Source organism: Pagrus major, chromosome 5, assembly GCF_040436345.1.
Source record: "Pagrus major chromosome 5, Pma_NU_1.0".
In the NCBI taxonomy this organism is placed as follows: Eukaryota; Metazoa; Chordata; class Actinopteri; order Spariformes; family Sparidae; genus Pagrus; species Pagrus major.
The window spans coordinates 24661084-24687624 of record NC_133219.1 but is presented as its reverse complement, the minus strand read 5'-3'; the positions used below and the strand labels follow the sequence as shown (position 1 = coordinate 24687624).

Below are 26541 nucleotides of genomic sequence, written 5' to 3'. Positions count from 1 at the left end.
TCAGAAGTCCTGCCTTATTGCACTGCTTGTCCACTGAGAATTCTCTCTGTTTAAATATGTTCTGTGTTGTTGTTCCCCTTAGGGATTTGCTGACTGGATCTTGATTTAATTTGACATTAAAAAGATCTGAAAGGTATTATATAAAAATATATTTCAATTGGGGTTTCTTACTATTTGGGTCTTTTGTTTTTATAGATTTGGCTATCAATACTGTACTCACCAACTACTTGCTGAGATGTGGGAACTCTGCAACCTTGCAAAAAATATCTTAAAGGGAAAGTTATATTTGCATGGAGTTGAAACAACTTTTCTGCTGTTCTGTGTGTCATACCATTCTAAAGTAAATATCTTTGGGTTTTGAACTATTGGTTGGACAAAACTGTTAACTAACTAAATTAACTAAACAGAACTAAATTAACTAATTATTTAATCACTTGAAGTCTGCCTCAAAAATGTGTGTGTCTTCTTGTACCTACAGTTGAATGTTTGAGCCTCACTGTGTAGAATTGACACTAGAAGGCTGTTTTCACATTCATGGCTCGAAGTCTCAATTTTCTTTATGCTCAGTGAAAGTCAGATTTAAACGGTGGGCCTATGAGCATGATTTGTGACATCACAAATAGTTTGTAAGCCAATCCTGTTCCAATATTCAGCATACACATAAGTGTGATGTTGAAACCTGAAGCCTTCAGTGCACATACACTGAGAAGGCAGTGAAGTATACCTTTTCAGACAGGCATTCTGCAATAGCGCCACAACAAAGGTTCGACTTTGCACCGCCTTTGTTTGTTCACACTGAGCATTGCCTGCATTACATCGCTTAAGTATGTCATTTTATACAGCATGCCAGCGTGCTCAAAATTACATCACATAAATCACCATCAGTAAATATAGCGGACCCTGTCGGGCTGTCAGTGTTGGAGAGGGATGCTGTTTTCCAAGTGGGAGTTCACTGAAGACTCAATAGGGACAATCAGGTGACTTTTCCACAAGTTTTTTATAAGTTGCCAAAGACTAAAAACTACAATAACATGTTTGTGGAAGGCAACAAAGACGTGAGTTTAAGTTTTTTGCTCAAAATCACTGCCAGTAAACAGCAGTCGCTGCCTGGCCCTCGCTGCCTGGGAAAGACACTGTTGTGAAAAAGAGTTGGTAGAACAGACAGGGTGACGTGTTTTTTTTCCTCATATATGTTGCCAAAGACACTACCTGCTACCACGTTACTGTTGTTTGGTCTTGTAATGTTGCTTTGTGGGGGACATTTCTCTTTTATTTTAAGCAATATCCAGTGAAGGATCTTTTCACACAGAGACTCCGCATTATCTCCGCAGTGAAGGCTTGCCAATTCTCCGCATTTGTGTGTTCACACAGAACCAAGCAGCTCCGGCGTAAAGCCGCAGTAGTGTGTCAATTCATACAGGAAGCCAATGCTGCGATTCCAAAAGAGGCATGACCGGTCATAGATTCAGGGTTTTTTTAAAGAAGAAGGAGTAGATGTAATTTAAAGGATTTTAGCAAAAACATTTTAGAAACTTAAAACATGTCTTTAAAACTAGTCAAACTTTGCAATGATTCTGCATCCATAAATGCACGCCTTAGAATAATACAATATAAATGGTTAATGCAGATGTATGTGACACCGATAGAATTGAATAGATATGACCCGAATATACCAGACATATGCACAAAATGTACAGAAGATAGAGGAACACTATTTCACTGCCTTTGGCAGTGTAGAATAATTATTAAATTCTGGGAAGAGATAAGAGTAAGAATCGAAAAGATTGTTTCCAAATCAATATCATTGGATTTTTAATACCCATATTTATTATTTATTGTTTGTAAATAAAAATACCAAACTGCTTATACTTACACTGTTCATATTATAAATACTATGTCATATTGTAAATAGCAAGTTCATATTGTAAATACTATGTATATACGAGTTAATTCTATTTCTTATCTCTTATTATATTGTTTATTTTTTACTTTTTATTATTGTTTAAGTGTGATACTGTCCTTTGGCTGCTGTGACTAAGGAATTTCCCCATTTGCGGGACAAATAAAGGATTTCTGATTCTGATTCTGATTCTGATCCTAAGCTTTTCTTGCTGGGCCTTTATCCAGAGAAACATAACTTCAGTAAGTATGAAAAAGCATTTATAGATCTAAGCTTGTTAAATGCCAAAAAATGTATTGCACTACTATGGAAAAGAACCCATCAACCAAGTACCAGTCAATGGTTAAAACAAATGTTATCAAGCCTACCGTTGGAAAGAATTACTTATATTCTGAAAGCCAAACAGCATGTATTTGAAGGTATATGGAAGCCCTTTAGTGAATATGTCAAGAACTCAGACTTAACAGAAAACCAAACTGATGACTAACTGTGGGTATGGCAATCTCCAAAATTGTGAATGTTAATGTCTTTTTTGCTATTACAGTTATCATTATTATTATTATTATATTTTTTTTTTCTGTTACTTTACCATTATTTCACAATCCATGACATTGTGTTTATAATCTGTCTAATAACAAGAGAAGCATATTGTTCGTTTTGTGTTTCTATTGTGATTGTTTTGTTTTAAGCTGTGTTTTTGCTATATTTGGCAGCTAATCTATGAGAAATGACATACGGCCATGGCTAGGCTATACATGTCACGATTGTTTGTACTGTGATTATCTTGTGCTGCTATAAAACTCAAATAAAGATATTGTGGAAAAAAAAAAACTTTGCAATGATAATACAGAACCAGATAATCAGACGGGTTGTAAACAAACCCTAAGGTTAGCAAAAGTTATTTGGAGATAACAACGACCAACAGTAAAATGGTACTTGATTGTTCCAAAGCTTTCAACCATATTTTATGGTGTTCATCATCATTCTTTGCCATGGAACTTTTCATTATTCTGAGCACTAAACCTTAATGCCGCGTTCAGACCAAACGTGAAGAAAATATTTTTGTGGCGTTACCCGCGCAAGAGTGATTGCAGGGTTCTAACTTTTTAATCGCTTCTAGTCACGCTAGTAACACAAATAAAAATAAATGTGAACCACATCAGTATGAACCCAAAACGAAGAGATTTTCTCTGTGATCTGACTGCAGTAAATCAGAAGGATGCCAAAATAATAACATCATAATGCCACCTTGTAAAACGCTTGAATTCATGCCTATCAGGTCTGTCGGCCAGATGACAAGCAAACAACTTTTAAAATGCTTGTTACCTGAATGGAGTTCGGATCGATAAGAGCTATGCGTTGCTGTGCTCAGACGTATTTCCAAAACTTACCAGGTAGTCTTACTTTCTAGCTCACATCCCTTCACGGCAGCTCCTTATTTGTCCGGTCTTGCTACAAGTAGTAACTCTGGGTGTCCGCAAACGGCCCTGAATAGAGAGTATTATCCTCTCCTCCATTGTTGTTCATGTATGTCCAGACATCAGCAACATGAACATCATGATGTCAGTGTGAGCGTCAATGCCAATAGGCTTTCGCGACACGGTGAAGATTTCAATTGAGTTCAATATTTTCAACTCACACGAATGCTCGGTTGACGCGAATTTCAAGTGAGAAATCGCTGAGCTCTTGTGTCATACGATCATAAGTTTCCCAGGTCAAGAATGAACTGTCCACAAAAATGTGGTGATACATTGTTTGTGATATGCCTTCTTTCATCAGTCAGTCATGGTGTGTGTTTCAGATTCAGTGTGTTGTGTATTTTTCTCTCCTGCAGAGCAGTAAGAACTGGCGGGCTGCGGTAGATCTGACGGGCCGGCTGCTGACAGCTCATGGTCAGGGATATGGAAAGGCTGGCCAACCAACATCGCACACCACCGACTCACTGCAGGTAAGACGCCAGTGACTCTGTCTTCATCCATCCATTCATCTGTCTGTCTCTCTGTCTTGGAGAGTGAAGCAAGGACATGGCTTTCTCTCCAGATTCATGTAATAATTCCCATATACCACTTGAAAAGTCATACTTCAATACATTTTTGTTCATTTTTTTGTTTCCAAACTATTTTAAGTGATACTATTTTTAGTTTCACTACAGGAGGGGGCAGATGTGGAATTTTTCTTTTCCTTAAACACCTCTGCACAATATGTTAGACATGACCATGACCAAAACACGGACATCTGAAGGAAAGGACAGAGATATTTTTCGTTATTTTTTTTTTCTTTTCCAATACTTGTGTGTTGATGCTAGCACATTCTTATGCCTGTGTTTGTGGGGCTCTATCCAGAAGATGGATGGCTGCATTAGCTCATTAAGAAGGCCACCCATGTGGTGGGCTCTGTGCCTGAGACTTAAAATTAATCGGCTGTGCTGTTGCCTTGTGCTTCATATTACTGTTTGTTTTACTTTCCTAAACATCCTGGCACAATTTTGAAGTCCAGGCTTTAAATCAAGGATAAGGTCAAGTCAGTCGGATGAAAGTCAGCGGCAGGAAGAAACCCACAGCCCGCAGAGCATCAGCACCCCACACAATGTGAAAGAGGTTTCAGGCACAAGTAACAGTCCAAGACACAACCAGGCACATCGTTAAGTGGAGAACATGCAAGGACGTAAGCTGTTGGTGAAATGAAATGGCCAAAGTCCAACAGAAGGAGCAGGAATCGCAAGATACTGTTATTCAAACAGCAGCACCCCGTGTGGCAACATGGAGGAAGTGGACTCCATCAAAAGCCATTCAGTCTGCTAAGTCTGCTCTTCGCTTCAGGGATGTGGTTTGGCAAGTCAGGTCCAGCAGAAGAGGTGGCTCGTAGTGGAGGAGGTGACAAGACAGGAGGCAGAGCGACACGCCAGCATCATCTCAATGGCCAAGCATGGCCAATGGACCAACTGGAAAAGTCTGGAAAAGAGAAATACCACACCCCAAAACCTGAAGCAGTGGTTCAGAGAAGACCCCACTTGTCCCCTTTGTCAAAACCTGCATCACAGAGGCACATTTTAACAGAATGTACTATGAGTCTCGCCAAAGGGCGTAGTACTTGGCGGCATAACCAAGTTCTTAGACAGCTGGCATCAGTCTTGGAACACAGGCGAACATCGGCAATGTTGGTTGTTCAAAAATGAAGACAGCAACTCCCATGATCCCACACTACTCCACAGCTTCATCAAACTACAACTTTTGCTTTCGACTGAGAGACACCTAGTGGCAGAAATTACAGACTGTGCTATTAATATCAATATTAGTAGTGGCCTCAAAAATCCAATCACAAATTAATTGGTTGGGCTCAAGAACAAAACATTGCATCAGAATTGCAATACCATGATGTAATTCTTGAATAATGTAATAAGATTATTTAATAAATACTGCACTACTGTATATCCCCAAAATGTAACAATGTCTCTAACAACAATGTTGTTAAGATGTTTGTTGAGCTCTGTTTTTACCAAATTAATTGCAAAATAAATGCACTTTTGGTAATTGGTGTTTGAGTCAAAAGACATAGGCATATGAAAACACTGATGAGTGACAGAGAGCAGTACAACAGTGACCAGTGGAGATAAGAGAATTTGGATGAGGTATCATTTTGATGCTTCTTTTGCACATTGAATATTTGATGAGCACTTTATACATTTAACAAACAGAGGGAGGCATGTCTGTGTGTGTTCCAGCTCTGGTTTGTGCGCCTGGCCCTCCAGACCAAACTGAACCTCTTCCAAAACGCTGAGCTAGAGTTTGAGCCCTTTGGCAACCTGGACCAACCAGACCTCTACTATGAGTACTACCCCACTGTTTACCCTGGGAGAAGAGGTACACACACACACACAAACACACACACACTCACACTCGGCTTGCAAACAACCACACAATCCTCTGTCCCTCGGGGTCATTATTGTTGACCTTTTGTGTAGGAGGAGTACTTTTGGCATTGAGCACAGAAACTTTATATAGAAAGAGTTGCATTGTAAAATCATGCATCATTTCATATCTTTACATATTTTATATGTCCAAAAGCTACTCTATGAATTATCTCTGAAAGTTGAACAGTAGTATTCATGATAGTGCTGAAAAGCTGCTCTGAAACTCTTATATGTGAGTTTTGAATGTGTTATTAGCCTGCTCCGCAAAAGGATTTCGCATTTTACCCACATTTTTAGGATACACAAGCATACCACCACTGTCCTATTAAATATTCAAAGGAAAGTTTCTGCCAGGAGCTTGATATTAGACTGTATCGTTGAGAAGCTCCAACAACTCTACTTGTCTCCAGCAGTTCTTTGGTTTTGTTTTTCCTCTTTTCACACTGCATGAATTGCTCTCTAATGTATTCCCATTACTTTGGATCTGCTTCGCCCCTTGGGCTACCACAGTGAAGGCAGTAGCTGAGACACAGCTGCACGCACACAAGCACACACAACCCACACAAACTCATACAAAGAAGGAAAAAAAAAGCTTACTCGAAGCTACACCGCACAGCCTTCTAAAGAGAGCACCGATTGACTTTCCATTGCTCAATTTAAACGCTTTGTGCCCTGCTAGGTGCTCGCAGACAAACTGGCACGAGTTGTTTAGCCTGACATCACAAGTCAAACATTTCTCTGTCCAATGCTTGCATCAACTATCTATTACCCATGATCGCACTCTTTGAATGCCTTAAGAGACAGCTGCCCATGTATCAGTCTCTGAAGAATTAGGATCGACTGAGCGCTCGAGAAGGAATCAATTTTTGGCAGTTATTAATTTGTTTGCCAAATGAAAAGTTTAGTCCAATATGGAGTCAGAAATATTAAGATCTGAATGCCACATGCCTGACAAATTGCATTCATTCATGTCCTTTTTAAAGCTGTACCTGTGCTTTACTTTCAGTCTTGATTCTTTTCATGTTTTAATCGATAAAGTAAGAGAGATGCATCAGTCTTCTCACAGGTTGAATAAAATTAATTCTCGGTCAAGTGCTAACCTTTCTTGCTTCTTTGAAATGGGATCCTTGCTTTTTTTCCCTCAGCTAGATGAAAGAGTATGGGCCTCTGTAATTGTACTCTAAAAGAATCACAGTCAACTGGTTTATTGTCAGCCCAAAAGAAAGATCGACATGCAGACTAGACTGATTTGTCCTGATAGTGTTTAACGTCTGATATTTTAATTGATAGAGAGCATTACACAAAATTGTAAAGATCCTCTGTGAGGTTTTCTTGAAGCAGACACAGTTCAGTGTTTTTCCCCAAAGTAATAAAATCATTTGCATAGACAATTGACTGAACCTTTACTTTTGCAAGCTAGCACTCCTCTTCTTCCCTGCCTTTTGTTGGTGCCTTTCTATATTTTTGTGGCACCCATCTGCCACCAGCTGACACTCAGAAATGAGTGCTTGGTCAGACCAAACAGTGATTCAGAAAAAAACAAACCAAACCAAACACTGACTCTAGAGAGGGCCTTTTAAGTTTTTCACATTTATGGCAGCCAACTTAGGGGGGGTTAGACAAGGGATACTTCGTTTGTTGCAACTTTCAACCTCATCACTAGATGCCACTAAATCCTACACACTGGTTCTTTAATTGATTTTCTCCACAATGTTGTTGTCACTAAATGCTATTCTTGATGGAACCCTGAAACTGTTTGAAGGAATGTGTGTCTTGACAGATGTGCTCCTGTGTGTACATGTGCATCCTCTTGTATGTGTTAGTAGAGATATGCATTAGAGATGTAAACAAAATGGGCTCCCACTCATAAAATCATTGCTTTATAGCTCCACCACTAGTCAAAAACCCCTTAGAGTACCCTTTAAATTTAAATTTTCAAATCTGCACAATGTTTTGGTCCAATGTTTTGTTTACCTTCTCAGTTAAGAACACTTAACCTTAAAGACACTGTAAAAGCATTAGAAGGCTTCACACCAGATAGAGACGGAATAACAAATCGAGCCAAGAGAGAGCTCTGTCCAGTCGGCATGAAGATAAAACAATATAACAGGGCAGTAATAGAAACACTTGGGGAAATGAGTTTGTATTCTGTGCTGTAGATGGGCAAGACAGAAAGCACAAGCAGACAGACGGGAGAGATAGAAATAGAGATACATAGACTGGCAGAAGCAGCAGCCGAAGATGGACCAGCTAACTAAGCTTCAGATCTAATGACAATATCAAAGAGACCCTGATCAAAGCCTGGGGACTCACCTGAATATAGGCTCTTCCTCAGTGATGGATGTGTGTGTGTGTGTGTGTGTGTGTGTGTGTGTGTGTGTGTGTGTGTGTGTGTGTGTGTGTGTGCGCGTGTGCGTGTGAGTGAGAGAGAGAGAGAGAGACGTGTGAATGATGCAGAGGCAGAGAGAGACAGAAGGATTAGGCAGAAAGATGAGTGATGGAGCTGTGCAGCACAGAGAGAGAGAGAGATGAGAGGGTTTAATAAGCAGCCATACGTAGCTCAATGCCATCTGTAGGTTCCTGCCTTCAGGGCTGTGTGCAGTCTGTGTGTGGGTGGATGGGTTTATATTCTCATCTTGCACTCTGTGTCTTTCTGTCTCTCTCTGCCTTATCTCTCTCTGTCTTTCTCTCTCCCTCCTTCTCCCTCTCATGCTATGTCCTCATTGCACCCTGTTTCTTTTTGTCCCCTTCTCCTTATTTCTCCCTCTCTCTACTGTCTCCTTCTTGTCCTTCCTCCTCTCCCCTTCCGTCCATCCCTGCCTCCCTCCTCTCTAGGCTCCATGGTGCCATTCTCCATGCGACTGCTGCATGCCGAGCTTCCCCAGTACCTGGCCAAGCCCCAGGAGGCTCTGGACCGCCTGCACAATCTCAGAACTGTCTGCCTTGCTGTTAGTATACACACACACACACACACACACACACACACACAAACGAACACGGTTTCTGGATGGACAGAAAGATATACATACTCTGTAGTATTCACCCAATAAAACTACACACCCACAGGAAATCACATTAACCATACAAATCCTTAGGCTCACCTCTGTAAACAGCCAAACATGGATGGATTTTAGAGTGAATATGCAGATTCAAATACATACACATAAAAAGCCTTCAGAGCCGGCAGTGAGGCTCCTCCCTCTGAAATGTTAATCCCCTCCCCCTGTTAACAGATTTTGGAGAACTTGGAGAAAGGCTTGGCTGAGGATGGCAGCATGATCACCTTAACACAGGAGAATAGGCGAGGTAAGCACTCACACACACACACACACACACACGCACACAGACATGGTCACGCACACAGACATTTGGCTACAGACCTGGCCCCATTCCCAGACTGCATCACACTGTGGGAGGAGAGTGAGGTCATGGGCCCCTTTGGGTAATACAGACATACACGGCCACTGAAGCAGAGGTACACCTGGCGCAGGACTGCAGCATACCTCAGCCACACATACACACACTTTGAACCACACAAACACACCAATGCGGTGCTCTAAAAGTGTTTAGCACCTCACTGCTTCAGTACCCGTGCTGAATATCAAATGATCTCTCTAGCCCTTCGTGTGTAGCAGATCAATACAGATCAATCTGATCCAATCCACTCACATCTGTTCTGGGGAAATAGGCAGCCTCCTTCGTCTAAAATTCACTAGTTTTAGGTAGACACACCGAAGCACAACCTCATGTAGTAGTCTTCTCTTCTCTGCTCTGCTCTGCTCTTCTCATCTCATCTCATCTCATCTCATCTCATCTCATCTCTTCTCTTCTCTTCTCTTCTCTTCTCTTCTCCCAGACTTTATCAACACAGCAATACATCTTATTTGCAAGTTCTGCAAATACCAATAATTTTGCAACTTTTCCAAAGACTGTGTTTCAGGCTTCTTTTTTTGAAGTGACTAGAATCTATTAAATTGGCTAATTCAGGGCGATGAACAACCACAAGCCACTCGTGAATTTGAGCTAAATGCACCAAGAGACTTGCTTATAATTGGGCAAATTGGCAGGGTGACACATGTACAGATATAAGTGTGAGGGTGCACTGGTTCTGCCAGTTTCTCCCCCTTCTAAAAGCAGTGTAATAGCTGTGCCCTCTGTCTCTCCTCTCTCTGCCCACGCAGACAGTCGACAGTCAAGTCAATAACGCAGGGCCTTGCCTTCACACATCAGACCCCTACTGAGTGATTAGCTCCTCTCCCCAATACACACACATAGACACACGTGTGCAGCAATGAATACTAATAGACCAGCACACAAGCTCTTCCACAGGGCGCACTGTCTGAGGGAAAAGAGGAAAGCAGAGTGTGCTGCAGTGTCTTCCTCATCATCTCATCACCTTAAATTAAAACCCTTTTTTGTGTATATATAGGGGTTGAGGAAGAATGGGGGGAAAGGGTAATGTTACAGGAATGCCCCAAAAAGCAGGTGCAATGAATAGGACAGAAGTAGGAAAAAGGAAGTAACCCTTTAAGAATAAACCCCTCTGTCTTTCTTCTTTTTCTCTCCCTGTTTCTAGTGTCTGCTAAGCTTTGGCGGTCTCGCCTCAGCCGGGTCATGTACTCCATGGCCAACTGTCTGCTGCTGATGAAGGTATGTGTGTGTGTTTGTCAGCTCAAGTTTGTGTGTCATGGTGTGTTGGAGTGAATGTGTCCCTGTAGGCATGTCTGACTCTGCCTGGATGTGTGGGAGAGAGTGAGAGTGTGTGTGTGTGTGTGTGTGTGTGTGTGTGTGTGTGTGTGTGTGTGTGTGTGTGTGTGTGTGTGTGCGTGTGTGTCTGTGTGTGTGACTCAGAGATCTCTGATGCCAGACTGGTGGAGGATGCACAGAGAAATCCCCCTAGACTGACCACTAATTGGATTCTTGGTCAGTGAGGGAGAGAGAGAGAGAGAGAGAGAGAGAGAGCGAGAGAGCGGTATGCATTTGGATCAGGCTCTAGAGAGAACCACAGTGCCATCTACTGGTGAGAATTGACATTACAGCATTTTTACATCTCTCAGTTTCAGTTTGAATATGCCAAACGCTCAGATTTAAAGCACCAGTGATTTTATATGTTGTAGCATATCTAATACAAATCATAAACACTTAATATTACTGTTGACTGTTTCGCAAACCATGCTTGAGTGCTTCAGATTTTTTCTACATATTTTTTTGATACCTACAAGGTAGACAGTTTCTATTCATTACTGCATGGTATGAAAATTAGATGGCTGATTGTTAAAACTTGCTTGAGTTGTGTGGTCTATCACAGCAAATGTTTAGTCCACAGTTTTACTATCTATGTGAGAAGATGCTGTGCACACTTTTCATATTATTATGCACTTAAACAGCAAAGTTCTCTCAAAAATATCAATACATATTGATTCTGAATACTTGAAACAAACATGGTATCGAATATCTAAATATTTCAAGGTATCATATCAAAGTTAGATATTCCAGTATCGTGACAACATAAAAACAATGTTGACACAGCACTCTAAAAAAAAAAAAAAACAATGAGGGAGATGGTTTAAAGTAGACATGATGTTTAGTCATGTCATGAAACACAACTCAAGCAAGGTTCAAGAGTCTGCTTATTTATGTTTACACTGTGCAGAAATTAATGGAAACCACTACCTGTCTCATAAGAAATAAAAAAACTACAGCATGCATTGGAATATATTTGACAAAAATATTTTGTGAACATTTGCAGGGTATGGCTGGTGCTGCTCTGAATTTCTGTGAATGTCAACATACCCCATTAAAAGAAAGAAAACACCAATATGTTAGCCCCTCTCTCAATACTTACAATTCTCAAACATGCTTTATAAAAGGACTAATCAAATATCACAATATTTTTGACCAAATACCTCAATATCAATATTGTGACAACTGTACTGTAGGGATGACTGTATACACATTCACAAAATATGAACACAATGAGAGTTTTGATAAATAGTCATCAGTTATGTGGATATAATGATATATAATAGTGGGTAAAAGCAAGTATTAGAACAACAGTTTGTTAAGTTCAGAATATGACATCATCTTACTGTAATGCAGCCTTTAAAACAGGAAAAGACAACACTAACTGCCATATCATAAAGTTACTATATCCAAAATCTATGACATACAGTCTCATATCACAATGACAATATAATATTAATATATCACCAGCCCTGGCAGATTAATCCATATTTGGGGCAGCAGGAAAGTGCATGTGGGATTGAGTCAAAGTAAATTGCAGTGTGTGTTCATGGTAATGAAAGAACATCTCACCAAGTGCAATGGTGTGGGTCTGATGTGTTTTTAGCAGTTTCTAGACAATAGTTGAGCTCTACGGCACAGAGGGACAGGCTTTTTGTATCTTGTCCCAGCCCAGTACACACTGTGTACTCTACACACATGCACTGAACTGACCTCTCAGTTGCCCCACTCAGCAGCCCAGTCACTATGTGAGCGATGTGTAGCAGTGCAGTGTGGAGGTGGAAGGAGGGTCACATCGCCTCACTAATACTCCTTATGTTTGATTTCTCTCTCTCTTTGCCTCAACTTCTTCTTTACCTTGCTCACCCTCCACCTGTCTCTACCTCCTAATGGTTACCCTGTTTTACCTTATTGCTTCAAACTTCTGCCTTTACTTTCATAACCATTACTCCATTTTTCACTTTCCTTTATTGCTTTTCCTTTTTTCATGAATCTCTCTCAGGACTATATTCTGGCTGTGGAGACCTATCACTCCATCATCCAGTATGAACCCCAGCAGAGGGTGCAGCTGCTCAGTGGCATAGGACGCATCTTTTTGCAGGTCTGCACATTAACACATGCACATTATTTTAGGACAGTGATTCCCTGGACACAGGCACAAGTATCCCCCAATCCACAGTAACCAGACAGTTTCTGGTTTTGGCTGATCAATAAAATTAAATACCTGACATAGTAGTAGACACATCAGTGCTGCTCCCATGTTTCTTTGTTTAGTACAGAGCTGAACCTGAGAGTTCATTAGCCCAGCTGAGCATAAACATTGGAAGCAGTGGGAAATGGCTCGTTCAAAAATACACCTACCAGATCCTCTGACACTCACTAATTAACACATTGTATCTTGTTTATTTAATGAGTTCAAAATACAGAAATATAAGTTATATGTGACCAAAAAGACAGTTTGTTTGTCCACCCAGCTCTTCTTTGCAGCATCCCTTTCTGCAGCACAGGTTGCCTGGCAACCTCACGTGCTAAGACTCAGGGAAGTCACTGACACTTCTAGCTGCTGTTTGCCAAGAAATAGAGTGCAAAACTCCCCCTCAAGGCTAGTTGTTTCCCCCTAAATTTAAGCAGGACCTGACTCCACCTCTGTTATTGACCCAAACACTTGAACTATTCCTTTAAACAACTCTGATTGGAATCAGGATTGAGACCTCATTACTTTTGACTTTACTTTTTCCAACTAGACATGTTGGTAGGAATGTTGATAATACCTGGCCTTTGCCCCAAAGGCCTGTTCACTAGTCCAACAGTGATTCACACACATGCATAGTGAAATGTGTTCCAACTGCCAGTCACGCAATACTGTGTATGCAGAAAATGAAGGGGCCTTTTTTTTTTGGAACCTGCCAGCTCCTCTCACTTGACAACGTCATTGTGTTGTCAATACCATACCAACTGTTTGTTTTGTCATCATTACTGTCTCTTTAAATGTTCCTGTTAATATTCTTTGTTTATGCAATGAGTCAGTTTTCCCTGGGGGATCATGAAATCTAGTGTAATTTATTTGTGCTTGCCCCATTTTACAATATACACACACAGATCTGTGGTTAATGTGTTGCTGCTACTTTCCCCTTGGCTAGATTGGAGACATTAAAACGGCAGAGAGGTACTTCCAGGATGTGCAGAAAGCCTGCCAGATGATAGGGAGCCAGCCCAGTCACAGCACATGCGTGCTAATGAACAGGTACGTGGGTGTCATGCATTTAACACGTTCATACAGCAGGTGTGTATTTTATGCAGCTCAGGACCATTTTTTCTCCGTGGTAGCAGAGTTTCCTTCAGGGCTGTTTTGCAGGTTTGTGCTTCCTCCTGGCATGTGACTAAGCACACAAGGTCACACCTGTGTAGCTCTGGCCTGAGGTGACTCTACATCACCTCAGGCCAGAGGCAAAGCTCAGGTGACAACCTGTCCCACTCACACTGCTCACTTCACAAAGGCTCAGAGCTGTGAATAAAGAACAAAATAGCAGTTCATTATTGATGATAGCAGTCCTATCCTGTCCTTTAAAACCGAAAGAAGTCTATGCAATATCTGTGAAATCCTCTTGAAATTCACATCCCTGAACTGCACAGCAACATTTCATTTACTCAGATCTGGACTCAACACCCCTATCTAGACAAAAAAGACAGTGAAAGTGTCAGTAATCATGCATCAACAACACATTTTTTTGAATAATGAGGAGGGCATGTTCAAGCTAAAACAGAGTGGCAAGTTCCTCTTTAAAGCTGCTATAATGATTTTTTTATATTAACAATAGATCAAACTACTTGCATGTAAAAGGTGTTGCATGTAGTGACAAACCCAGAGTCATCACTCAACTACAGTGCCACTAAGCTCTACATAGCTCAGCTACCATCTTTTTATCTATTTTTTAAGTTGTACAGCCCATCACTTACTGTTTTGTTTCCTCTCAATGCTTTAATCCTTGTCTTCTATAAACAAAGCTGGCAGTTGAGTATTGAACTTTGTCAGGTGGCCAGAAACACCAGTCCATAAAATATGTCTGTTGGTTGTGTAAATAAGCAACTGTTCACTGACAAGTATCACCATTTCACCTTAAGAGGTGATAATAGGTCATTGTGGTGTTCACAGCTTGTCCTGCTGTAGTTTGGATGACAGGGTAATTCTGATTATTTTCATGTTTGGCCTTATCATATATTCTATAAATACAATCTACCCATTGCAAAATAACTTTTGAGTGATAATGAATTGATTGAGTCTGACTGTAGACTGTGTAGACTGCATCAATACTCAGCTAAGACTACCATGGCTGCTTTCATAATATCCTAGGATTTTTTGCATTACTATCTGTTAATTAAAATCAACTGTATTGGCCAAGTATGTGTACAAATACAACAAATTTGACTCTGGTTTGAAGTTGCTCTCAATGTACTTACGCATAATGAACTTACAGACATAGCTTACATTAAAGGCAACAAAGCTGAAAAAAAGACAAGTAAACACATAAGCATATAACTACTATACACATAAGTGGGTGAAGAAATGGGTGAATATACAAATATATAGAAAGAAGCAACAGTGACAACTTTTAATGTCTGCAAGTCAAGTGTTTGAATTGTAAACAATTACAAGAAGTGCAAAGAAAAAAATCTTGCAATTGGGTGGGTATGCACAGTATACATCAGGAGTGGGCAACATTAGGGCCACACTAACTTACAAAATGTAAGCGAAGGGCCACAAATTGGGAAATCGAATCAAGACATTAAACACATATTGCTGAATTATGATAAAATACATGAATTTGGTACACATTGGACTGACTTGCAAAGACTGCTCTACAACAGGATATTTGCCAACCTAGAAGGCCAAAACTTGAGGCCTATTGTCCAATCGAAATGTAGACATCGCCATCTGTTGGAATCAAGCAAAATAGCAATGCACACCCACTGTAGTTGTTTGCTTTAACCTTAACGTGTTGACCCTTATTGATATTTTGGAATTGTTTTACTTTTTTGAGGACGTGGCAGGCCAGATTGCGCTGTATTTTGCCTATGTGTGGTGTATGATCACTTATCCACATACTTTTGGCCATGTATTGTATGCCTTCCAGAGCTTTAGTATGACCTGAAATTAGAACAGAATGAGCATGATTTAACAAAACCATAATTTTCCTTACATGTTGTAATCTCTATCAGTACTGTTTGTTAGTGCAATGATTGTTTGTTTCCCAGGGCCTTTGTCTACCTCAGTCAGAACAACTACGCTGAAGCACACACATCCTTCATTGAAGTCTTGAAAATTGACCCAAAAAACCCTGTTGTAAGTACTAGCACATTCACTGCTGTAAACATGTATTTTACTTTGTATCAGCTTTATAATGCACAAGAGCTCAAAAATGATCACACTTCCCTTAAGTAAAATGTTATATTAGATGGTACTTTAGTAACAATAGCATGACAATTAACCACATTAAAGGTCCCATATTATGGTTATTTTCAGGTTCATACATTGATTTCGGGTATCTACTTGCAAATGTTTACATGCCTTAATGCTTTAACATTATCTTTCTCATACTGTCCACTGCTGCAGCACCTCTATTCACCCTCTGTCTGACCACTCAGTGCTTAGCCGGTCTCTTTAAGGGCCTTTTAAATGTGATGATAATTTCACATTCAGACTCTTGTGTCCTCACCAATTCCCTTCCGCCTCATGTTCCCAGGCCAACAACAATGCAGCAGTGTGCCTGCTATATCTAGGCCGACTGAAGGAGTCCCTGGGCCAGCTGGAGGGCCTGGTGCAGCAGGATCCTGCACTCTACCTCCATGAGAGTGTCCTCTTCAACCTGACCACTATGTACGAGCTGGAGTCATCTCGCAGCACCCAGAAGAAACAGGCTCTGCTGGAGGCTGTGGCCTGCCGGGAGGGGGACAGCTTCAACACACAGTGCCTCAAATTGGTCTAAGAGACATGAGGATGAACTGGCAGAGGACTCACACTACTTCATTCTTCTCCTGTGTGACAGGAAGTAAAACCCCAAGAGTGGAGTGTGTAGGGAAGTACTGTAGAAAGCTCTAGTTCCAATGAGTGTGGTGACAGAATGGTGAATGTTTGGTGCTTTGTTTGGTTTCCCATAAGCAAGTTGATACATCATCTTTCAGAACTGGTTTTATTCTTACAAAATGGATGTGTGAAACCAAACCTAGGTATACATTTCTCTTTGTGGTTTTCTGAAGGGTGACCCAATAATGATTGACACTGGAAAAGGAGCAATTTAACATTTTTGGAAATTCACTAATTTGCTTTCCCGTTGTGACTTAGATCAGAAGATCTAACTCTCTGGTCATCAGATGGAGACTAAAAGATGGGTGTGTTTGCTAAGATAGCTTATCTTCCTACATTTAGACTTTTTAAACAGGAAACACACATTTTACACTGTGATATTTAGATGTTTCTCAACAGGCTAATGGCATACACAATAGCCAACGTAGAGATGGCGTGTTTACTCGCCAGAAATTTTCACTCCCCTGGCAATTTCCCTCAAGCCAGCTGGGACTTATTTAAGTTTTTGTAATAAAAGGAGACAGTACTGTATAGATTACTCCTCATTATATCTTCATGAATTAACCATCCAGTCAATGTCGCGCTTCCAACGCAAGCAACAGGAATGACAACAGAAACAGGACGTCGGGTTCAAAACGGCATGGAACATGCAGTTTGGACAAGGTGAAACAGGCATTTAACTTTGGCATTTACCTTAGCCTAGCTTTAAGCTAAGTTAAAAGAAAAATCACCTACTCTCGAGGAGACCACTACAACCTTATGGTGAGGCTCACATGACCAACAGTGGTACATCACAAGCACTACCAATGGCGAGCTAATCTGCTAGCATGTTCACTGCCAGCTGTATTAGCCGTTATTAAAATGTTTGCTGTGTCCGAAATCACTCACTACCCCCTACATAGTGGACAATATACAGTAGTGAGTTTGCCATTTTGAAGTACTGTCCAAATGTACACTGAGATTTATTGAACCCTATATAGTTGACTCAAAGAATCCTACAATGCTTCGTAAAAAGTAGTGTACCAATGGTCACTAACCAAGCATTAAATACTATCATGCATTATGCTGGAGGGAGAAAAAAATGACCAGAGCAGTGTACATAAGTGTTTGGTTTTTTTTGACTGATGAACTTACTATATAGTTCTCTATATAGAACCCCAGATGTAGTGAATAGGGAGTAGTGAATGAGTGGGTGATTTCTAATACGTTTGTCTTCTAGAGTGGTGTAGTAATGAGTCTTAAGACCTGAGAATCAGTAAGTATTTTTGCACGGTTCCCTTGTCTCAAAGTGCATGGGTTTTTTAAATGGGTTTTCAGTTAAATGCCTGAAAAAAGGACTGTGGTTACCACAGTGGCCAAAGTTGTCAGGGAAATTAAATGTAATTATGCCAAACAGAGACTCATCTACTCACTAGTTTGTCTTTACAGGCAGACTTTAATTATATATTATATTATATATTATAGTATATTATAGTACAATTTAGGAATTGTGTAGTAAGAGGCTCAGCAGTGGTTACTTTTAACTTTTTATAGCCTAACATTAGCTTTTTACTTCTAGTGGTTTAATTTACACTTTGAAAATCACAAAAGTGGTGTTCCCCTGGCAACAAAACATACAAACAGAAAGTATCATATGCTTGTATTATATATGATCCAAAATCCAATTAAAAAATCCCATAGGCTTTTTGACGAGGGTAATACTAACTTACGGGTTGGCCTACAAAAATACATCATCCCTACAACACTCTATAGACCACATTGACTGTGGGTTTATCATATTATTCTTATATCTCCTTCTAAGTTAAAATGCATACGTTTCAGAAAGAAAAAAGAAAGATATTTGAAAACTTTTGGGGGCTTTTGTCTCTCTACTATATCAAGCTTTTTCCTTTTCATAATGTGATATTTCTTCAGCCAGACATTGTGAACAGAAATGATGGAAGTTTTCACTAAATGAGACATACATATGAAAGAGTAGGTGTACATTTTGTAACTGACATTGTAATACAGAAAAGTTTTCAAAATCAGATCAACTGGAAGCTATATTTGCATGAATATTAATGAAAGATATATACAGTATTTTGTAGAGAGGGTGGCTTGTTATCGGCCTTTAGTTTTCTTCTCATAATCACTTTCATGTGAAAATTCTGCATTCATTACCTTTGAAATCACAGACATAAGGAATGCTTATGCTTTGTCAAAAATAAAAGTTCAGGAGGTTGTTCTCAGGCTTTACCAGGTTTTTTTTACCTTTGCTGTGGGGAGGTTTACACAGGGAGGGCCATATTAGGTGCTTCGGTGATTAGCTTCTTACAGTACAAGCAGACAAGCTAGTGAGGCTAGCATAAATCATCGTAACCTTTTGGCTACCATTATCTGTCATATGACTCTCACCTTTCAGGTCATGGTCCCTCAAGAGTGTCCTACCAAAGAATAGTCCAGAACAAACCACATGTTGCCATTTTATCAAGCTAGGTAACTTCCCCCTGGTTACAGTCTTTGTGATAAGTTAACAAGTTAACAAGCTGCTGGCATTTGCTTCATAATTAGCACAGAGATATGAGTAGTGTTGATTTTCTGATCTAAATCTCTGTAAGAAAGCTAATGAAAACATTTTCCAAAATTTCAAACTGTTCCTCTAAATTGTTTATTTTTTTATAAAAGAAATTCTAGTCACACAGTATTGATTAACTCAAGCATTGGGAGATTGGAAGAGAGATCTCAGAATACAGACTGGTAGTGGTTTCAAGGGAGGTTCAGGCTCATCATGTGAGACCTAACATGGGCATTATCCTGAGCTTCAGTGTGCTTTAACACTAGTAAACTACCAGAGGCTGAAAATTTCCTTCTCAGCAGACACCTGTAATTAACAGTCATATACCATTCTGTTTCAGCTGCCACGTATCTATTCTCATGCAGTGAAAGAAAACAAACTGTTCAGATTATCCTGTCCACTAAACTAAAATGTAATTATTAGGAATCCAAAATGGTACATATCGGAGAATTTGATGGTTTTTTTTTTTCCTATTTAAAATGATTATATCAAAAATCTCTGTTAAATCTTATGATTTGTCCTAATTGATCTTGAATTATCAATAGTAACATGTTGTGTTCGATCATATTTATGTCTATTAAAAAATAAATTTTGTTTTATCCTAAATGAAGCTGTTCTTTTAAATCAACTTGTCTGGTTTAATGGAAAGATCATCTTTATTTTTCATAGAACAAAAAATGTAAATAAATCTGTCAGAGAGGTTCCAGCTCATTAGCAGAAGGTGGTGAAGTCACATCCTTCACTTCTGATTCAGAGAGATTTGAACGTGACATTAGTTGCATAATATTCATTCTTAGAACATGCTGTTGAGGGCATGTACGGCACCAAATACAACTGATTAAAGAGAATAAGGCAATATGCAATGTCCTGTGGTAAAGGAAGTAATTGAGGTTCCATTACGAGTCCTGCATTTAAAAGTTTACTGAAGTGAAAGTACATATGGATTATGCTCAGGAATCAAAAGTAAAAACAATTTATGGTAAGTGGCCCCTTTAAGTAATTATATATTAATCATATATTATTGCACTACTATTCCTGATGCATTAACCTGTGTGTAACATTGAGCTCGTTTAACCCTAACCCCTAACCCCTGGGAATAATCAGGTTATGATAATAAAGTTGTAACTTCATGTAAATTTACTTACTGTGATTCCACCTGAGATAACACAAGACAAGTAGACTCCATCATTTAATTAACCACTAAAATCATCTTGGTGCATATTATGATTCTAATTATATTATTAGCCCTCAGTCTAGTACAAATAGTGGTCATATCGTCTTTGTTGTTAGTGTTGTGCACTGGAGCTCCCTCTCATCTCAGGATCCCTGCAGAGAAGCCACGTACTTCTGGCGGATTTCAAAGTCATCAGCGGGGCGGTTGTAAGCTTTCCATACTGGCTCCCCCACAAACAGCCTCATGGCTTTGGTGTAGTTCTGTAGAAATAGTGTTCAGATCAATCTGAGCTTGGTTAAGTAAATTTAAGTCAACTTTGCCTCCCCATGCAAGAATTCATGATCTTACACAGCAATAAAAACAGCTTGTTAGCTTTCTTCACAGAAACTAATTCATATGGCAACCGGAAGCTAACGAATTAACTGCTTTAAAAGGGTAATTCCACCACTTTCACACATTAAAGTGTGTTTACAGGCCTTTGGCATTACAACTGCAGATGTGAAAAAAGTAGTAAGCAAAGTTGCATTGTGGGAAAGAAGGTACCAGGTGTAGAAATTGAGAAGAATGCGTGGAATAAAGAAAGATAACTCTGGTTCTGCTCAATTTGATCATTTGTTTCTTAACTGTCTATAATAACCCACAATGCAATTTAACGACCAAGTGACATCATTGGAGGCAATTTATCAGATTACATGCAGCTTCCTCTGGAGCCACAAAAGGCTTTATACTACTTTTTTCACATATGCAGTAGTCGTCCCCAAGACCTGTAAACACTTTAAAGTGTAAAATAGGTGGAGTAACACCTTGAGTTGTTAAAGGCACTTTTGGACCAACTGCCTGAGGAACAACAAAAGGTCAAAATGTTAAACTGATTGTACATGCAAAAACAAACATAGCTTCAGATGCCAGGCCAACAGTAATGTCAGTGCAAACACTGAACAGTAGTACCACACTGCACACCTGCAAGACAATAGGACGTTTTACACTGAATATCCTAGCCCCGGGCTATCCTTAGCCACAATATACAATACACACAGATTGTTAACCCAGTGTTAACCTAAGACCAGGGCAATACGATTCACATTCCACTTCTACTAGCCCTGGGTTAAGTACACAAGTGCTTTGAAGCTAAGCTGAATATTCTACAATGTTGACTTACTACACCTTTAATCTCTAGTCTGTTTCACACTGGCACCTCAGAGCCCCGGGCTTCATTGATTTTCTTGCGATAACCCCACAAAGTCAGAGCTAACCCTGCTCTGAAGCAGGGCCAGCAAGCCCTAGGCTAAAGTCCACTTTGAACTGTGCCAGTGTGAACACTTTCTTAGCCTGGGGCTAAGCGCAGTGTGAAAAGCACTTTGGGGGAAGTAGTACTGTAATATTGTAACTGTAATGCACAAGATGTGCATTCTTTTAACATGCAGGTGAAATTTACAATGTCCGTATTTTTTGTAGTATGCATACTATTTGACAATGCACGCACCAATCAGATTATGCTCTCATTATCTGCTCTTGTCTTGTGTGTCTTAATATTGTTCTTTTCTGCACCAACAACCCAATTTTTCCTCAGACTTCATTTAATTTTCATACAATTTAATCCAGACTACTGATCTGCTTTGCTAACACTGTCAGTTTTGAACATCTACACTCAAGAAAGCCATAAAGCAGATAACTACTTCGATCTTTTTTTCAGAAATATGGCTTTATATCAGTTGCAATTATGTTCATGTATGTTACGTACAGTCTCGTCCAGGGTGAAGCGGTGGTAGATGCCAGCCGGCAGACTGATCAGGTCCCCCTTTTTCATGGCGATGCGGATCCATCTGTCCTCCTTGTCCCTTATGTCAAAGTAGGCCTGGCCATCCAGGATGTATCGTATCTCGTCATCCAGATGCAGGTGTTCCTCAAAGAACATCTTCAGCTGACCAATGCAAAAATAGAGAGACCTGAAAAATGCTGGTTTCTTCACTGAATTAAAAACCCACCCACAGTTCGGGTAGTAGCTTCCCTAATGGTGTCATTGTCCTCACCACTGACCTCACCATTTTTCACTCTAGTTCAATTTCAAATGTTTAACAGTCTTCTCTAAGAAAGTGACAGTTTGTCAGAATATAAAAGATTATTTAAAATGTGCAAAAATTACAGTGCAAAATGCAAGGGTTACCTTTTCTTCATAATTGGGTAGGTTGTCCCTGTGAATAGTGATTATGTCCATATAGGAGTAGCCTTGCTCTTTACGGATCTGCTCCAGCTCTGGGTCTGATTCATAGATATCAGTGTTCAGCTGCAACATATAGGATAACAGGTCAGTAAATAAAAAAACTTAAAAACAAAGTAGGTTACCGTTACTGAAACCAATTTGGTCATTTAGCCATTAATTAGTTATACATCATAACAGCAAATTTTGTTTCATGTAATAATACATAATAATAACATTAAAAAAACTTGGGAGAGCCAGCAGTTGAATTCAACTGACAGAAATGTATAACTAAATTTCCATGTGTTTATTTCCACGGGTCTTAATGCTGCACCGCTGGTTACTATCAGCAATTATTTAAATTGTAACAGTAACAATTTAAGGACTAGCTACAAAAAAATATCGACTTGATATGCTGAATGCTAAGTTGTAGAGGGTCACAATGGTTATCTGAGTGTTAACAGAAGTTTTGTAAATGAACTAAATACATACAAATAAAACACATGCCTTGACTTTGGCTACTCAAGAGTACAAATTACCGTTTATCGTGGTTATTCTGACAGCTAGGTTAGCTTTTATGTGGAAAGCAGCTAACGGCTTTCACGTTAATTTTACCTTCCAGTGAAACACCCCAAGCTTTTTTAATTCGTCCAGTGAAACGGGCTCATTTGGGTTCAGTCTGTGAGACTTCCTCTGATCTTCATCAGATGTGTCCATGTACCAGGCTTCTATACCCATCCTGAAATTTACAAATGGACGTTTTTACAGCTATAGTCCTGAGTAAAAACACGCCGACAAACGTTCCTACGGTCCAATACCCATACTAACATACTATTTAGTATGCCAGAAGTACCAGGATGTCCTACTACATCCGGTCACAGTAGGCTCGTTCGAGATGAGCCTGGCCTGCGCAGAATCGATCACCGGCGACTACCGCACAATGCATGCCGGTTAGATTTGTGTGTTTTTGTTTTTTTGTTTTTTGTTTTGTTTTGTTTTTCCGGTTAGATTTGTGTCCGACTTGATCCCGACTTGCTCTGACGTCATGCACGCGCCGGTAACGATAACCTCACGAGATCAAGGCGCCGCAGTTGCTCTCCACCGACTGCAAGACCTCAGGGCATGATGGGAAACGCCTGGCTGTCGCCTGATCAAAGAGCTGATTGGCTCTTAGTTAGGACTACAAACACTACGTTTTGTCAAAAATCCTAATTTTCTGTGTAATTGTTATATTTAATGCTAGATTATATGAATCTCATGTTGTGCAATGAAGGTTTAATCTGTTAACAAACATATTTTGTGTGGTTGATAATAACGATAATAATAATAATAATAATAAAGGTTATTTATATAACACTTATCAAAACGAGCAATCAGTGCTTTACAAGGCAGACAAAAAGAACAAAGGATAGAATACAATGCCAGATACGCACATATTCCCACATATATACTGTATATAATTACAAATATAAATACATCAATAAATAAAGATTATAAGAAACCTTTGCTGCTTGTCCTCCCCATGTGTAGCCTATATAGCTGTGAGAACGTTTGGACTGTTAATTCAGTAGTTCAATTTCTTAAATTTAGGGATTGTATGATTTATAAATGACAGTGCATACGCAATTTCTTCAGCCATAGCTATCCGAACGTGTTCTGCAAACTTCAGGTAGCCTACAGATGGATCTAACAGGATGTAAATATTTCTGTGACTTCCTGTATATTCTTTGACGGCGGCTAGAAACTGTCCGACTTGACTGCAGCTTTTTGTCACCGCCCCCTGCTGCTGCCGCCTGGTCTCGTCCACCTTCCAGGCAAGGCGCAGTTCATCTCGAACGACCCTATTTATGACATTTAGCAGTATGCAAGCGTATGCAAGTCAGCATGCTAGTCTGGCTATTCTGACCATAGACATATATACATAGACGCCTCATTGAGCGCTGGACCGTACGTCGACGTCGCCGCCATATTGGAGGAGGCAGATCTGCCCCGTGAACTAATACAAGTGAATGGAGTGAACTTAAGAAAGCTGCTTCTACAAAGTGCTATAAGCTAATGTCTCTCATTTACACATTCACACACGTACGAATATATTCAGGAAACAGATAGGAACAAAAAACAACGTCTGTAACGTTCGCTGATGATTATAAACGTTAACTACTCCTTACATGTTCAGTATACAGGTAGGCACCAAACCACCGGATGTACTTTTATAATGTTTTTATGAGTGTTTACAGCTGCCAACGTATGTAACGCTGCTACTGTAATGTTAAATGACGGTTAAATATTGAATCTGTGTCTATAATAACCAGATCCTGACATGTAAATGTGATGTCTGTCTACCATACTGTCAACTTAAATATGGACTACTGACTGCATAATATATTAATCAGAATCAGAAACACTTCATTAATCCCCGACGGGAAATTGCTTGCGTTACAGTTGCTCCCATTCAAAGTCAAGAATATGCAGAAAAATAGTAATAATAACAATAACAATAATAATAATAATAATAATAATAATAATAATAATAAAACTATATATATAGTGCATATTTATAAAAGTAGCCTACTGCAACTTTACTCTTTTTTTTACCATGTATTGTTATTTTATACAATATCATATTTTATAATGTTCTGTCATGGAGTTTATCACTTCACTGCTAAAAGAAAAGAAAGCAGGCTCACTGCCAGTTGCAGTTTCTTATCTTGATTTGCGGACTTTTTAATTGTCTCCATGATTGTTAATTTTATTACTTAGATTATCAGAAATCACTGTGTAAAAACGACGTTGGTGCTTTTTATTCCAACAGACATCACATTTACATGTCAGGATCTGGTTATTATAGACACAGATTCAATATTTAACCGTCATTTAACATCACAGTAGCAGCGTTACATACATTTGCAGCTGTAAACACTCATAAAAACATTATAAAAATACATCCGGTGGTTTGGTGCCTACCTGTATACTGAACACGTAAGGAGTAGTTAACGTTTATAATCATCAGAGGACGGTACAGACGTTGTTTTTGGTTCCTATCTGTTTCCTGAATATATTCGTACGTGTGTGAATGTGTAAATGAGAGACATTAGCTTATAGCACTTTGTACAAGGAGCTTTGTAAAGTTCACTCCATTCACTTGTATTAGTTCACGGGGCAGATCTGCCTCCTCCAATATGGCGGCGACGTCGACGTATCGCAGCAGCGGGCCAACCCGCTCAATGAGGCGTCTATGTATATATGTCTATGATTCTGACCATGGATGTATTATATAACTGGATACCGGACCGGAAGAGGTGTGTAGGAAGATTTGAATCCGCTCGACGGAGATGGCGTCTCAGTGAAGTGACTGCACCTAAGCTCTACAACATCAGCCAAATCTAAACATGCTCTGAAAACCAACTATGAAAAGTTGCCTGAACTGTGAGTAAATAACCTCAAGGAGAAGTTTTGTTTTTTAAATCCTTTTTGGAGTTTCCTAACCCTGACAACTGGCTTGCCCCGCGAAACTCGACCAAACTTTTTCCTTTGTCTCTGATGGACTCTCGCCACGCCGCAATTGCGATGCACTCATATGCTCGCAGTGCTTTAGAAAACCAACTTGGAATTATGGATGGTTTACTCAACCCCGAGAGCCCATCTACAATATCTGATGAAAACTGTGCAGATCGACGGCCAGGAAAGAAATCAAAAAAACTGGCCAGCGAATTAGAAGACGAGGAACAAACTGTTTCAAACGCTGCTTTAATGACAGTGATGGAGAGAATCGAAAAAATGCAGGAGGAATCCCTCAGAAAACTGCATTCTCTTGAGACCACTGTTAAAGATAACACACAAACAATTAAAAGCGTTACAGACTCCCTGGAGTTTCTGGGGAAACAGGTGGAGGACGTGACTCTCCAGGTGGACTCCCTGCAGAGTCATGTCGAGACGTTGGAGAAAGAAAACGCGGTTCTCCGCGACAAATGGAATAACCTG

The 26541-nt window shown here is 39.8% G+C and overlaps 2 protein-coding genes across 3 annotated transcripts in view; one reads left to right on the top strand and one right to left on the bottom strand.

Moving 5' to 3' along the window:
* The window catches only part of trappc12 (trafficking protein particle complex subunit 12), a 67136-nt gene extending 47341 nt beyond the window's left edge, over positions 1 to 19795 (top strand). Inside the window, exons 4-12 of the mRNA XM_073465453.1 lie at positions 3735 to 3848; positions 5622 to 5760; positions 8646 to 8758; positions 9044 to 9116; positions 10387 to 10460; positions 12556 to 12654; positions 13694 to 13797; positions 15807 to 15894; positions 16295 to 19795. Coding sequence (XP_073321554.1) covers positions 3735 to 3848; positions 5622 to 5760; positions 8646 to 8758; positions 9044 to 9116; positions 10387 to 10460; positions 12556 to 12654; positions 13694 to 13797; positions 15807 to 15894; positions 16295 to 16537 — 1047 coding nt within the window. The 3' untranslated portion in view covers positions 16538 to 19795. The remainder of the gene's footprint in view (positions 1 to 3734; positions 3849 to 5621; positions 5761 to 8645; positions 8759 to 9043; positions 9117 to 10386; positions 10461 to 12555; positions 12655 to 13693; positions 13798 to 15806; positions 15895 to 16294) is intronic.
* A 31-nt stretch (positions 19796 to 19826) lies between these two features.
* On the bottom strand, positions 19827 to 24159 carry adi1 (acireductone dioxygenase 1). 2 transcript variants are annotated; one of them, XM_073465455.1, is made up of 5 exons: positions 24063 to 24159; positions 23176 to 23299; positions 22528 to 22647; positions 22105 to 22284; positions 19827 to 20623 (listed from the first exon to the last, which is right to left on the bottom strand). In XM_073465455.1, exons 2-5 carry the CDS (start codon positions 23296 to 23298, stop codon positions 20507 to 20509), a joined length of 540 nt encoding a protein of 179 aa, XP_073321556.1. In that variant the 5' UTR covers position 23299; positions 24063 to 24159; the 3' UTR covers positions 19827 to 20506. The 2 variants fall into 2 exon arrangements, with proteins under 2 accessions (XP_073321556.1, XP_073321555.1); XM_073465454.1 differs by lacking the exon at positions 24063 to 24159 and having other exon boundaries at positions 23176 to 23371.
* Positions 24160 to 26541: the final 2382 nt, after the last annotated feature.

Bases quoted from the DNA above. Each gene is read 5' to 3' on its own strand.
- adi1 (XM_073465455.1), bottom strand. From the start codon at position 23,298: ATGGGTATAGAAGCCTGGTACATGGACACATCTGATGAAGATCAGAGG. The intron at 22,648-23,175 runs GTAAAATTAACG...TATATGTTGCAG, and splicing joins TTGGGGTGTTTCACTGGAAG to CTGAACACTGATATCTATGA. The intron at 22,285-22,527 runs GTAACCCTTGCA...TGCATTGGTCAG, and splicing joins TACCCAATTATGAAGAAAAG to CTGAAGATGTTCTTTGAGGA.